Source organism: Mchenga conophoros, linkage group LG7, assembly GCF_057382185.1.
Source record: "Mchenga conophoros isolate Kocher_MC1m ecotype Shallow Benthic linkage group LG7, M_conophoros_male_GT1.1, whole genome shotgun sequence".
In the NCBI taxonomy this organism is placed as follows: domain Eukaryota; kingdom Metazoa; phylum Chordata; class Actinopteri; order Cichliformes; family Cichlidae; genus Mchenga; species Mchenga conophoros.
Window position 1 is genome coordinate 56,594,902 of NC_140532.1, and position 14,771 is coordinate 56,609,672.

Below are 14,771 nucleotides of genomic sequence, written 5' to 3' on the forward strand. Positions count from 1 at the left end.
TGAGTTGAGCAGCAAAGTAGCAATCTCGGAGACTTGTGTGAGAGAAGCCACCTTTATCTTTACGAATTAATAATATGCTATATTTAATTCTAGGTTTGCACCCCCTCGACAAAATATTAATTTTACAGTACAAAATAAATAAAATAAAATAATAATTTAAGTGTGTATTATTGTGTCGTTGTTTTGTCACTGACGTGTTCTATTAACCATTCTGTCTCGTTGTGAAAATTATGTCTCTGTGTAGGTATACTGGATCTCTCTGTTGTCATACGTGTCTTTTTAGCTGTCTTTGAGAACTTTGTCATACTTTGTCCTTGATCATTTACTTTTCTTTGTACATCTAAGGAGAAATGTCAACAGTTCAAATTCCGCGCAGTTCAAAAAGCTGCCAGCTAGGACCAGTTCTCTCTGTTATTGTTGTGTTATTAGCGTGGTATTCGAAAGCACAGTATGTCTTATATTTGATTACTGTCCTGACAGCAGCAGCAGTGACACTTTATTATTATATTGCAGATTAAAGTGGTAGCGTCTACATGGATGAAGATCTAAACGAGCCAGCGTCAGTTTGTGGTGGCGTCAGTTTGTGGTGGCGTCAGGTGAGCTGCTGCTGAACTTCTCTTTTTTCCAACCAGGTAAACTGCTCCTCTGTGTAGTGACGTCAAAGGGATGGGCGAGTCACGTGCTTGCCTTCGAGTGAAACCTGCGGTTAACGTTACTGAAATGGGAGAGAGAAGAACGGGAAAAGGAAGGAAAGCGAATAAGGTAAGCGACCTCCAACGCGATGGTTCCACTACACAGAGCGCGGAGTTATGTGTTTCGCAGAATAATAGAAGGAGTCGGTTGGCGTGTCGGAATAAAAGTTTTTATGTCGAAAAGTAGGCGGTAAACAGAAGGCTGAGTCAAATTGTTGAGTGCTCGAGTGAAGTTTACCTCCTGTTCACTCAGCCAAACATGTGAAAACAGCTGTGTTCGGAAGAAAAACTCATATCGCGGTCTCCAAACTACGTTGAAAACGATATTAGCTTAACATAGAGTCAGACCAGAATATTGGGCTGACCTGTTCTCTTGCCCGAACCCTCATGCTGTGTGCCAGCTCAAACTATGAAGTCCACAGGTCCAGGCCTCCTTCCTTGCGCGCAGTGATATCATTTGATACGGACTACAAAGTGATCCTATTTTCTCGTTACCTGTTTATTATTAAAGCAAGTAGAGCTTGGGAACAGCTTCGTGATAACAGTAGCAGGCGTCTGTCTGACTTGAACTGGTGATAAAGTCAAAAGTGAACTAACAGTCCTCGTCGTGAGCCGCTACTCTACAGTTTAGTCACAGCTCAAGAATTCAGGTCCTTTACTCCAGCTATGAATACCATACTAGAATTTAAAATACTACTCTACGGCTGATGATAATAATCTGTTAAATAAATTAATAAGACGGTTATTTTCATTATTGACCCTTTATGTGATATTAAAAGAATATTTTTCTCCTTGCATTGACCAGTTGTGATAAGCCTGAACCAAAGGAGACGTTTGATTGGTCAATACTCTGAGAAAGCTTAAAGTGAACCTGTTACACTTTTTATTTTACATCTTTTTCACAATGGTGAAATTAGTTGAACATTAACTAGTTAATGTGACTTCTTCCTCATTACTTATGTTGTTGCAGGGCAGAGTCAACATCTTCCCAGTGATATTGAAAATGGTATCGAATAGCAAGTCATTTCCTGGGTATGGGTATAGAGTTTGAAATTCTAGTGATGTGACAACTCTGGAGCTATGTCCACCCCAGTGTACTTTAAGGTCCTGTACCTTGGATAGTTCTCATAGTACAACAGTAAAATTTTGATTGTTTAATAGCTTCATTAAGCATAATTAGGTCATACAAAAAACAGCCGATTCTGAGATGGTCAGGTGAAAGGCACTCACTGACTGGCAACTCAATTTATGTTAGTTTTGGCTGGAGAGGCGAGAGGGAACAGAAGTAGCTGGTTAGCAGAGACTGAACTTTCAAACTAAGGTAAGGTTAATGTGCTTGTGTGAGAAACATTGCCAGCTTTCGCCAGTTTAGCTTCAGCCTAAGTACAGTGCATTAAATGATAAGACAGTTGATCAAAGCATGGAGTTTACAACTCATCTTCATATCTTCCCTTGTCTGTCTCTACAGGTGATTCATCTGTACACTGTATAGTCATACAAGGTTTGCATTCTGACCTGCAAGCCAATGTAAGTCGTGTTGAGTGACTGCGTGTAAACGAGGTATTCAAGCATACTTTTTTTAACCTCTCAAGATCAAATCTGCCACAAGAAACTGTCTTTCAAAGGCTCATTAGTTAGTAAGAATGTATTTTTGTGCTGTCTGCAGTAGCAGCTTGCAGTAAGTAAAGCATTCCTGAATAGCTTATTGAGGCAACAGGGGAATTCATGCTCCATACTTGTTTGCAGCACAAAAATACAGTCTTTATTCAGCTTGCATGGAGGAGGCTTGGATAACATCATAAATCACAAGGGCTTTTTGTATGAAGAGGGTTTTTGCTGGTGGCTTCTGGTACTCTGGGGCTTATCTTTTTTAGTTTGGTGTACTTTTTTCTCCTCGTGAATGTTGGGCTTGAGTATCATTTATGAGATCATCATCAATCTGAGACTTAATTTGATTTTTTTCTTCCTTTTTTCTTTCTCCTTTTTTTCTTTCTTCTGTTATTTAAGTTGATAATAAGAATGAAGCTAAAACAAATGCACACTTCATAATTACTTGATGGATCACACTTCATTGAATACTTAATTAGGGAGTGTTTATTCAACCAGTCAACTATGTTTCAAGTCTCAAAAATTAATGGACTTGCTCAGTGATGAATTGTTAAGAGAAGTTACAATTAACAGGATCAGAAGGCACTGTCTGTTAGGGACCATGTATGTTTAAATAGTACGTGTGTGTGTGTGTGTGTGTGTGTGTGTGTGTGTGTGTGTGTGTGTGTGTGTGTGTGTGTGTGTGTGTGTGTGTGTGTGTGTGTATCTCTATATATATATATATATATATATATATATATATCAATCACAGTACACCAAATATTTACTTATAAACATGTCTGTGCATTTAGGGACCATCACCATCCTCATGTCCTATGGAGGAGGCTCTTACGGACGCACTGAGCGTGTCCGCCATGCGCCCCACTATGACCAGGTACCCAGCTCTTTACCCCGATCAGACTCCTATGATCAACAGCCCCTGAGAGAGCAGAGAGCTCCTCATCTTGCTCAGAGCACCGACCCTCTTCCACCTCCGCCTTTGCCTGCTCAGCCTCCTGTTGGCCTTGAGTTTGACCCCAGTGGAAGTGAAGACAACACTGATCTAGAGCCTGATCCTGCCATTGACATCAAACCAGTCCACCGCTTTATCCCCAACTCATGGAAGAACTTCTTCAGAGGAAGCAATCGCAGTAGTAAAAAGACGTGGTCCATGCCTACGTCTTCAAGCAATAACAACAGCACAACAGACGGAGTTCGCTGCTCCCCCCCACACTCCCCCTCTCTTCCTGCGTCATTCCAAGATAAATATGGCGGATCAGGCGGCAGCTACAATTCACGCAAAGAGCTTCTGGAAGCAAGGGATGGGCACGACTCTGTGTCTGGGCACACCTACCATACAGGTCTGACCTACAGTGAGCGAGTGCAGGAGTACCATCAGCGCTATGCCTACATGAAGTCCTGGGCAGGACTGCTGAGGATTCTGGGCTGTGTGGAGCTGCTGCTGGGAGCAGGTGTATTTGCCTGTGTCTGTGCTTATATCCACAAAGACAATGAGTGGTTCAACATGTTTGGATATTCGTCTCCTGGTGGAGCTTATGGAGCAGGTTACTATGGTGGCAGCATAGACGGGACCTCCTACTACACAGGCCCCAAAACCCCTTTTGTGTTGGTAGTGGCAGGGCTGGCATGGGTGGTAACTGTGATCATGTTAGTGCTCGGGATGACCATGTACTACCGCACCATCCTGCTGGACTCCTCCTGGTGGCCTTTGACTGAGTTTATCATAAACTTGGCCTTGGCATTGCTGTACATGGCAGCAGGTAGGAAACATAGCTGCATCTTGTCATTGAAGACAGTTCAGTGGATTATTCAGAGAATCTGTTGTTTAAAAGAATATTTTTAAATAGTTTTTTTCAGCGTGGTAGACACCATCAATGTAATTTCATTGAAGACTTTACAGCAAGGGTTATAGAAAGTACCCAGACATCACCATAGACTGCCGTGCTAAAATCTTGGAATTTTACTGTTTTGTTTGTTTTTACTCAACCTGATAAATTTTGTTAAAGCAATTCTAGGTCTAGTTACTTGGATTTTTACCCAGACAGCTGTATGTTCTTGAAATTAGAAGAAAGTTGAACTCTTTACAGTGTGTTCTGTGGCTTGCTAACCAAGTTTGCCAAGACTCCTTTGACAACTAAGGACTTAAAAATTATGCATTAATTTCAAAATGCATAGTCCAGAAGTCAGTGGGTCACTTTTCAATGCCTACATTCATCTTTTATATACAGTGAAAGTTGTTCCGGGGACCTAAAAACATCTTGTTTTGTGCAGACAGTGAACTGAGAAATGCACCATGGCCCAGTATGAATGATTATTTTAAACTGTGAATCATAGAAATCTTCTTTAATAGAGTCCAGAAATAAATAATATCAAGCAAGAAATTGGCACAGTACTCCCTCTTAATTAAAGCTTAAGCGGTTATGATGCATGATAGGCATGATAGACTCATTAATAGGCAAGTCCTGTATTTCAAACCCAGTTATTGGTGGAATGCAGTTAAAAATGTAAAAGAGAAAACAATTTTCAGTTCAACTATTTTGCCATTGTAGCAAGGTTGAAGTGAAGCTATTAGGTATACTTGGGTTAATGACAACTTGGTTCTCAATATATATGTGGAGCCAGTCTGAGTTAATCAGTAACCCAAGGGTGTGTGAAAATTGACAAAGGAAAGACAAAGATAAAGGCTGTGATTTGGGGTTCTGGGTCATGACATGTACTTCTCATACTCTCTATAGAACCAAACACTGAATTGCAAATATAAAGAAGTCAGATATGTTAATATTAACTACAACTCTGATTAATTTGCTGTGCTTAGAAATACAGTATTGCAGAGATTGAAGCATCAAGTAAAAAAAATAGATTCAGGTAAAACTGAGGTAATTCCAGTGCATAACTTTGTCTGGTGGTATAATGTAATGATTTTAAAATTAAAATGAATTAAATATTCAGTCTCTTTTTAAATCAGTTTTTGATCTGCATATATAATAGAATATTTTTATTCTCCAGGCATTGTCTATGTTCGAGACACAACTCGTGGAGGTCTCTGCTCCTACCCAATGTTCAACAATGGCATTAACGGAGCGTTCTGCAGAACGGAAGCAGGCCAGATTGCTGCCATTATCTTCCTCTTTGTCACAATGCTCGTGTATCTGATTGGAGCCATTGTGTGCCTCAAGCTGTGGAGACACGAAGCTGCACGTAAATACCGGGAGAGGTACGGCCAGGAGGTAAGCTTGCTTTGTTTAGGTTTGCTCTGTTTATGAAATTGGGTCTAGGGATTCCTTACATTCAGTCAAGAGTTCTTCACTTTGATAACTTAAAAACAGTCTCAAACATGTCCACACATGCAGACGCAGACTGCACTGCAACAACAAACCACATAATTTGCACACAAGCTCCAGGGGAGTGAGTGAGTGGGTGGGGTCTGCCAGTCCTGCCCATGTGTTGCCAAAAGGGGTACACATAGTTCACTCTAGTTTTGCCTTGTATTCTTTCTCTTTTATTAATTGTGCAACATGCAAGTGACCGTTTTTAATTCGGAGATTTAAAGGAGATGATTTATGCCACTGGTCATAACTACACTAGTCATTTTGCCTAGTTATGCACTAAAATTGGAAGCACTGTTAACCTACTGAAATTGTAATTGTGAGGGACAGTTTGTGTAGGTACTCTGTGCGCACATAGTGGGTGAAAAGAGAGAGGGAGACACCAGGGAGTTTATTTCTTAAGTCATTTGCAAGTAAGCGCCTAATCACAGTTAACATTGTTCACATGTAGCAAAGAACAATTAAGCCTTCCATAATTATTGTTTACAAGTGGAAGGATATCAGACAAATGGGTATTAATGTAGTTTAATTGGTTATTAATTATTTTTTAAATTTCTTTATGGTATTTTTGTAATGGCTAATGGCAACAGTTGGTTAATAGTACAGATTAGCTAGCTTATAGTTGTAGCTTTAGTATCCTTGCTTGCAAAACCCTGAATGAAGGTTAAATACATGTGTGCTGGATGTATAGTCCTGCTTTTCACACTAAGCCAGTGGGCTTGTGGTCCATTCGAGGGGTTTATATAAAAAATAAAATAAACATATTTGCCGTCAATTCAAGACATATGAGCTCAGTAGGCACACAAGACAACATTTTAAAAATAACAGAGCAAAAACAAAATTTACAAACTCCTATTGTTATTGTAGGGTTTAATGGCAGCTCAAAAGTAAAACATAGAGATGTAAAAAATATAAATCACATGTTAATGAATTATATTTTTATATATCTTACATGTGCAGATGCAGCCATCAAACATACGAGCTGTGCAGTCATTGGTAAGGATTCTGTAAGAAAAGACTTCACACATTAAAGATGGAATGCAGAAAGAATAAATGCTTGTTTGATGATTTCTCTGTAAGTATTACAGTAATGCAGTAAACATGTTGCTGTGTCTCTGCAGATGGTAACAGATTCTGCTCCTGCTCCCAGAATTCCAGAAAAGGTCCAGGGCTCTTCAGTGGTTCCCATCCATACTGCACCAAAAGCAGTTCCTGCAAAGGTTTTGCAGGGAGCTATACCTTCGGGGCACATTCCTAAACCTGTTATAGTGCCAGACTACATTGCGTAAGTGTTACCTAGAAAATAGAAAAAAAAAGTCAAGAGAGTCAGACAAAAGTAGATACAGTACACAGTCAATCTGCAGTTGTTCCTTTCAAATGTTAAATAAAAAGGCTCAGACATCACAGAAGACGAGGGAAAATCACACCTGCACACACTTAAACATAAACATATCTATTCAATTCAATTTTATTTATATAGCGCCAAATCACAACAAAAATCGCCTCAAGTAGATACAGATCATATGACTCCCTATGAGCAAGCACTTTGGCGACAGTGGGAAGGAAAAACTCCCTTTTAACAGGAAGAAACCTCCGGCAGAACCAGGCTCAGGGAGGGGCGGCCATCTGCTGCGACCGGTTGGGGTGAGAGAAGGAAGACAGGATAAAGACATGCTGTGGAAGAGAGACAGAGATTAATAACAGATATGATTCAATGCAGAGAGGTCTATTAATACATAGCGACTGAGAAAGGTGACTGGAAAGGAAAAACTCAATGCATCATGGGAATCCCCGGCAGCCTACGTCTATTGCAGTATAACTAAGGGAGGATTCAGGGTCACCTGGTCCAGCCCTAACTATATGCTTTACCAAAAAGGAAAGTTTTAAGCCTAATCTTAAAAGTAGAGATAGTGTCTGTCTCCCGAATCCAAACTGGAAGCTGGTTCCACAGAAGAGTGGCCTGAAAACTGAAGGCTCTCTCTCCCATTCTACCGTATTTCCCGGACTACAAAGCGCACCTGAATATTAGCCGCACAAGCTAAAATCAGGGGAAAATCCTGTTTTGTACATACATTAGCCGCACCTGACTAAAAGCCGCAGGTGTTTCAATGTTGACTTATCATATGTAAGAGAATATGCACAAAGCGAATTGTCAGGAAAGAGATGGCTGTTTGGAGACACACCCCTTTTATTAATATTTTGAAAAACAAGTTATGGGTACATATTTGCACATGTAGTACATAACAGTAACCTACAGCACACCAGAACAATAGATTCGGACTACCTTTTAGGCTCAGGTGCAGTGACACGGCTTTAACAAGAAGAAAAGTCAGTCATTCACCATCTTTCTCTTCTTCCTGCGCTCTAAAACCACCAAAGTCCTCTTCTCCAATGTCGGAACGAACAGGCTCAGGGTGGATTCGTCATCCACTCTCCGCTTCTCTCCTTCGTTGTCACTTTCAAAACCAAAGAAATCCTCGTTGTCAGTGTCAGAGTCGAACACCCTCAGAAGGGCCGTGGCGGTGTCCTCCTCTCCATCATGCAGCAGTCCAGCCCTTCAAAATCCGTTGGTGATCGTGGATGTTTTCACACTTTTCCACGCTGTCAGAATCCACCGGTGGAGTTGAGCATAACTTGCTTTTCGCAAGTTTATCGCCGCTCGTCATCCACGACTCCCGCTGAACGCGTAGCGCTACTTTGAAGTTTGTTTTTCGCGCTACTTGTACGGCACTATATTGCCTGGCGGATGGACACGTGACCAACATACCATTCTTGAACCCCGATCCTTCCGCCAGGCAACGTAGTGCCGTACAACAGCAGAACAAACAAAACAAATCCTCTTACGATATGACAACAATCATGGACAATCCATAGAAAAGCCGCACCTGACTAAAAGCCGCAGGGTTCAAAGCTGGTGCAAAAAGTAGCGGCTTATAGTCCGACAATTACGGTACTTTTAAATACCCTAGGAATAACAAGTAGGCCTGCAGAGCAAGAGCGAAGTGCTCTAATAGGGTGATATGGTACTACAAGGTCATTAAGATAAGATGGGGCCTGATTATTTAAGACCTTGTATGTGAGGAGCAGGATTTTGAATTCAATTCTGGATTTAACAGGAAGCCAATGAAGGGAAGCCAAAACAGGAGAAATCTGCTCTCTCTTTCTAGTCCCTGTCAGGACTCTTGCTGCAGCATTTTGGATTAGCTGAAGGCTTTTCAGCGAGTTTTTTGAACATCCTGATAATAGTGAATTACAGTCGTCCAGCCTGGAAGTAATAAATGTGTGAACTAGTTTTCCAGCATCACTCTGAGACAGGATATTTCTAACTTTAGAGATGTTGCACAAATGGAAGAAAGCAGTCTGACTCCAAGGTTCCTCACAGCGTTACTGGAGGCCAAGGTAATGCCATCTAGAGAAAGAATCTGGTTAGATACCATATTTCTAAGATTTTCAGGGCCGAGTACAATAACCTCAGTTTTATCTGAATTAAGAAGCAGAAAGTTAGCGGCCATCCAGGTCTTTATGTCTTTAAGACATTCCTGCAGTTTAACTAATTGGTGTGTGTTATCTGGCTTCATGGATAGATAGAGCTGGGTGTCATCAGCATAGTAGTGAAAATGTATGCTATGTCTTCTGATGATACTGCCTAGGGGAAGCATGTATAATGCTTTTCTAATAGGAAATTTTTTCTGTGAGTTTTCTATTTTGTTTGCACTGATTTTGTTTTTACAAAGTCAAACACACTGAAACTCAACTAGCAAATGGTTTTAATATAAACTGGCAATCATTTTGTCAGTTACCATGAAGTGTATTATTTGTAATATAGGTGTTTCAGTAGTAGATGAATATCAGTTTGTCCACCACATCTTGTCCTCCAGCAACCAAACAGCAATTTTTGATTAACACTGAAGTTTTTCCTTTCACAGTGTGCATTAAATACAGCTGTTTACTCGGAACACATTTGTAAATACAAAGAAAACTGATAAACCAATATACACACATAGATGTACAAGGCAATTAAAACTCCATGAAAATAAATCGCAAATTAAAAGCTTTTCTAATTTGTCTAACTATTTACCATTTTTTTAAACACTTATGAAACTTTAAATCTTTCTCATATTTCAGACAAAAAAAATACTTATTTCATTTAATGAAATAAATGAATAGTAAAACACTATAAATAGAAAACACAACCATGATAGCATATTGGATCTTTATCTCCACTATCGCCATGTATAACTTAAATATGGTTAGGAAAAGATGTGACATTAAAACTGTGCTCTTTGTATTCCTGTTTCCTACAGTAAGTACCCAGTGATCCGGTCAGATGAGGAGCGGGACCAGTACCGGGCCGTGTTCAACGACCAGTACGCAGAGTACAAAGAGCTCCACTCAGAGGTGCAGGCAACCCTCAAGAAGTTTAATGAGATGGACGCTATGATGGGCAGTTTACCTCAGCACCCTACCAACCAGATGGTGATTGCTTATATACACCTCTTAAATTTAATTTAACAAGAACTGATGTTGATTTGCTTAGCACAGCTTCACATTAAGCTTAAACTACCCATTGAGGCCTTTTTGGATGTGTATAGATGTCTACAAGACTGAGTTAGCCACCGTCAAAAAGTTCTGTTTGTACTGTTATATCTACATTGACTCCCTTAAATTTTGCTTGTTGCATTTGGCATAAATACAGTAATTATTTTAAAAATAAAAGGCACTAATAGGTTACACTGAAACTAATAAAATGAAACTAAAATTAAACATTTTAAACTATAAAAGCTAAACTAAAACAAGCAAACCCACTCAGGAATCAAATGAAACTAAATGGAATAAGGATGCATTTTGATTGCATGTTTGGAATATTACACTCTGTCTTTTTGTTTTGAAATTGTACCTCATTTCCTCATCCCGTAACTTCCCCTGTTTGGACTTCCTGTCCCCTCTGCATTTCCCCTCCACCCTGAAATTCCTCACTCTCATCAGAAAGCTGCTGGTACTGCGTCACTGCAACTCATTTTCATACTGAGTTTCAGTGTTTGAGTTAACTATGCCTCTCTTTCTGTTCTTGTAGGAGGTGGATCGCATTAACAGAATCCTCCAGGAGTACCAGAGGAAGAAAAATGTGAGCTTATTGTCTTGTTACTGTTTTATACAATGGGGGGAAGTAATTATTTCCCTACCAAATTTGTGATTTTCTTCACTTACAAAAGTATAAACAGTCTCTACTTCTTCTTAGTTTCATTTTAATGCAGAAGAGACAGATTGTCGACCACAAAATTCCATAAAAACACATTACAGAAGTTACAAATTGATTTCCTTGTCACTGAGTGAACTAAATATTGAAACCCCTACAACCCAGCCAAAATTTTGGCGCTCACATATTAATAGTGTCCCTCTTTTGCATTGATTACAGTCAGTCAGTCATTTAAAGATATTCCTGATCTGAACTCATCATGTGTAGAAAGAAAACCTGTCCACTTTCTGCTAATGGTGATGGCTTAACTTACATGGGGAGCAGCTATGTGCTTTAAAATGGATGAGAACCATAGTCATAGATTGGTCTTTTAGCAGAATAGTGACCCGAAACTTTCCATAAAAATTTAATTACCATAAAACGCTTTTCCTTTCTTTGAAACTGTGCAACAGCAACATTAACCATAAACAAGGGAGGAGCAAAAAAAAAAAAAAAAAAAAACCCCCAAAGAAAAGATCAGATCATCAACAAGGATTGCATGACAAAGACTGTTTGTGACACTGCCCCCTGGTGACAGTAAACAGTTGCAACATGTAGACAATCTTTCCTTCCCATTGCTGCTATGTGCTTTTTTTTTGTCTTCTCAAGGGTTTTCATTCTTACATTGTTGGGTTTTTATGAAACACCTTAAGGGGACTTTTCTTGATTAGGTGCTATATAAATAAAGTTTAATTAAACTGAATGGAAATGTTCTCAGGTCCACAGCCCTCTGATACTTTTTTTATACCTTTATAAAGTCTTTATTGATTAAACATGGTGTAATTTTTACAGACATATCTTTTATTGCTCTTACATATTTTTTTATTGCTCCATAAATGATCAGGTTTAACAGAGCTTTGAAGGGCTAAAGGTCGACAAAGGTCCTATGCGTATACCTCGGAAAAAAACTGGAAGCTCTTTCTATGTCAAATACAGCTGGAAAAATGTCCAGAGAAACAAAAGTGAGCCAAAAGCTGTAGACAGAAGAATTTTTTTTAATAGTTTGCAGGAAAAGTACAGGATTCTTATTATTCCTTCAAAAAGTGACCCTCTGCAACAAATTTTTTTTGTTCAGTTATTTTGAAGCTAAATTAACTTTAGTTTCAGTGGTCACTGGGATATAATAACCTGTCAAATTTATAATTAAAATCAAAAAGATTTGCTGTCTCTGCTGTAATGTATCAGGTGTTAATGCTGGCCTGATTCCTTTTGGGAGAGGATCCACTGACATAGTATATTGTAACTTCAGCCATCATTAATTCTACATGTGCTTTTTTTGCATTTACAAGTCAAGAGGTCTGTTATGAAAAGGTCTACTAATCTCCACGGATATTGTGTAATTTTAGAATGTAGTTATTGTTGTGTTGAGTATTTGGGATAGCAGGACTATCTATGGAGTCATCGAAAACCACAGTGTTGTAATGAAGCAACATGTTGCCTATTGCAACAGCGTTGCACATTGTTTTTGATGGACAGCAATGTCAGATTTAGGAGTGTTGGGGGAAAACTCTGTAAAAAACCCAGGAGAAATAAAGACACAATGAGACAAAGTTACTTTCTTTATCAAACGTGTACACGGGTGAGCTGCTAAGAACAACTCACACCATGCACAGTGGCTTGGTAATTTTTATAGGCACAGAGCACAGAGACAGTGAGAACAGGATAACAAATAATAAACAGATAAAATAAAACAACTCCATATATGGTGCTAGTCTCGTCAGCAGAGGGCTAGGGAAGATAAAACAATCTAAAACAATATGTCCCAGAAACAAGATGTGTTTGCTGGGAAAGTCTAATAAGATAATTCTAAACTAATCTAACCATAGGCAGAGGGCAGACAAAAGGCATCTTTGTACATTTAAAAGAAGGTAAAGAAACATAGAATCATTTTTCCTGTAACAAGGAGTTATTTAGGCTTTGTCTTTTGGTGGTTAAAGAACAGTAGACTATAATCTGATCACTGTTTCTGCCTTACCTTTACAGGATCCCACTTTCCTAGAAAAGAAAGAGCGTTGTGAGTATCTGAAGAACAAGCTATCACACATCAAACAGAAGATCCAAGAATATGATAAAGTCATGGAATGGAATGATGGCTACAGCTGAAAACCTCTGAGAAATTCCTGTACTGCAGCACAAATACTGAACTGCTGTCGCCATCTCTACATCACCAGTGCTGAAAATGAACACTTGATGTTGCAAGTTGATGCTGAATGCAGTCAAAACCATGAGCTTATCAAGCTTTCCCTGCCTTTTGAAATCTGTTCAGCGACAATAACTGGAAGAAAACACATCTGTCAACAATTTCTCTTTTGAATGTGTGGTTTCTTAAAGCTTTAGAGTCCAAAGCAAATGACCACAATGTTTCATCTTTAATAGGAATACCTTATATATATGTATAGCTTGTTTTTTTTTTTTTTTGGGGGGGGGGGGGGGGGGTTGCGTGGATGATACAAACTTGCAGCTATAGTAAATCTTAAAAAAATGTGATGCAAACTGGAAATGGAGAATGTTTGCTTTCAGAGTGAAAGTTGTCCCTGACTTCTACAACCAACACATTTCAAAATCTGCAATTTATACTTTGAAGGTGAATTGTCTACATTTCTGGTTTGCTACTGCTTAGTGAGTAGTTTTGTGAGTGATTGCAGACAAGTTAGCGTCTTCAATGTAAACTACTAGCACACTTAGATCAATGCTAGCAACTGAAGCAATTGCAAGTTTTCCGGTGCTGCACCATATACCCTTATGCAACCGATGTCATGCTAACAATTGTCAGCAATTTCTAGCAACTACTTTCCAACCAGTTAAGAGTGTACACTTTTCCCTAGTGAATAGAGGTTGACAGTGTGTCATTAACATGTCTTTAGGCCTTAGTGAATAATTCTTTAGCAGTTGATTTCACAGTGACTGCCAGCAATCTTCATCACCCATGCCAGTTAGTCTCACTTTGCTATATGAGTGCTCACCACTCCCTAGGCTACACTCTTAACCCTGGAGAACCCATGGGGTCAAATTTGACCCTATGGTTTCCCTAGAAAACCAATGGGGTCGACTCTGACCCCATTGGTTCTCCAGGGTTAAATTTGGGTGATTAGCTTAGCTGGATATTAAGGAACTAGGATAAATAGCACGGCTAACTTTAATAAATCCCTAACTTGAATAAAAAACCCAAATACCCCTCTCCCCAGCCAGACCACAGTTCTGTCTATGTACCACCCTTTAAGCTTGCTGTCACTTTGTAGCTTTATAATTTGATTGAATGCAAACCAAAAAATTCTATGTGTGTGATGCTGTGACTAAAAAATGTAGCTGAGGTTGTCCATTTAATTTCATATCTGACAATAGTTTCAAGTGAATGTCTGTATAATTATTGATAATGCTGCATTATTTCTGTCAGGGTTTAATCCGTTGTTTGTTTGTTTTTGTCAGTTGTCTGCGTAATTTGTTTTTTCTTACTTTTAACCTCATGAAAACCACTGTTTATATACTCTTTTAAGTGCACGTTTTCAGAATCAGAGTCTTTATTTATCCCCAAGGGGAAATTAGGATGCATTACATTAGGATACATTTTTATGTTGCAGTGTCTGAATCTGAAAGTAAGGAATTGTAGAATTGTAGCTGTTTGCTATGTGTACTTTGGATGCAACTTGCACAGACTTTGAGTGGAAAAAAACATTTTGTACATTATAGTCACGTAACTGCCTAAAAATCTCAATTTATTTGCTTTATAACACTGTGAACCTTTTCACTGAACAGAAAATATTTTCCAAGGTTTTTTTCTCTTTAAATGTGTATAATTTTTTCATAATTTCATGCTTTCTGTTCTCCAAATACAGTTCTGCTTATTGGACAATGGTGTAGTTATATTCTTTGTTAATCAGCAGCCAGCCATTTTGCTTTGTGGCAAAAAGT

General features: G+C 39.0%; 1 protein-coding gene across 10 annotated transcripts; it reads left to right on the forward strand.

Moving 5' to 3' along the window:
- Positions 1 to 607: 607 nt before the first annotated feature.
- marveld2a (MARVEL domain containing 2a) lies at positions 608 to 13,277 on the forward strand. Of its 10 annotated transcripts, XM_085280357.1 has the most exons (11): positions 666 to 762; positions 1,663 to 1,724; positions 1,948 to 2,013; positions 2,161 to 2,252; positions 3,092 to 4,060; positions 5,307 to 5,527; positions 6,587 to 6,622; positions 6,748 to 6,911; positions 9,931 to 10,102; positions 10,701 to 10,751; positions 12,846 to 13,277. In XM_085280357.1, exons 5-11 carry the CDS (start codon positions 3,109 to 3,111, stop codon positions 12,963 to 12,965), a joined length of 1,716 nt encoding a protein of 571 aa, XP_085136483.1. In that variant the 5' UTR covers positions 666 to 762; positions 1,663 to 1,724; positions 1,948 to 2,013; positions 2,161 to 2,252; positions 3,092 to 3,108; the 3' UTR covers positions 12,966 to 13,277. The 10 variants fall into 10 exon arrangements, with proteins under 10 accessions (XP_085136490.1, XP_085136480.1, XP_085136486.1 ...); XM_085280363.1 differs by lacking the exon at positions 1,948 to 2,013 and having other exon boundaries at positions 665 to 762; positions 2,161 to 2,219; XM_085280356.1 differs by having other exon boundaries at positions 1,663 to 2,013.
- The last annotated feature ends 1,494 nt before the right edge of the window (positions 13,278 to 14,771 follow it).

Excerpts from the sequence above, each read along its gene's own strand:
- marveld2a (XM_085280364.1), top strand. The coding sequence starts at position 3,109 with ATGTCCTATGGAGGAGGCTCTTACGGACGCACTGAGCGTGTCCGCCAT. Across the intron at positions 5,528-6,586 it reads GGGAGAGGTACGGCCAGGAG|ATGCAGCCATCAAACATACG; the intron begins GTAAGCTTGCTT and ends TTACATGTGCAG. Across the intron at positions 6,912-9,930 it reads ATAGTGCCAGACTACATTGC|TAAGTACCCAGTGATCCGGT; the intron begins GTAAGTGTTACC and ends TGTTTCCTACAG.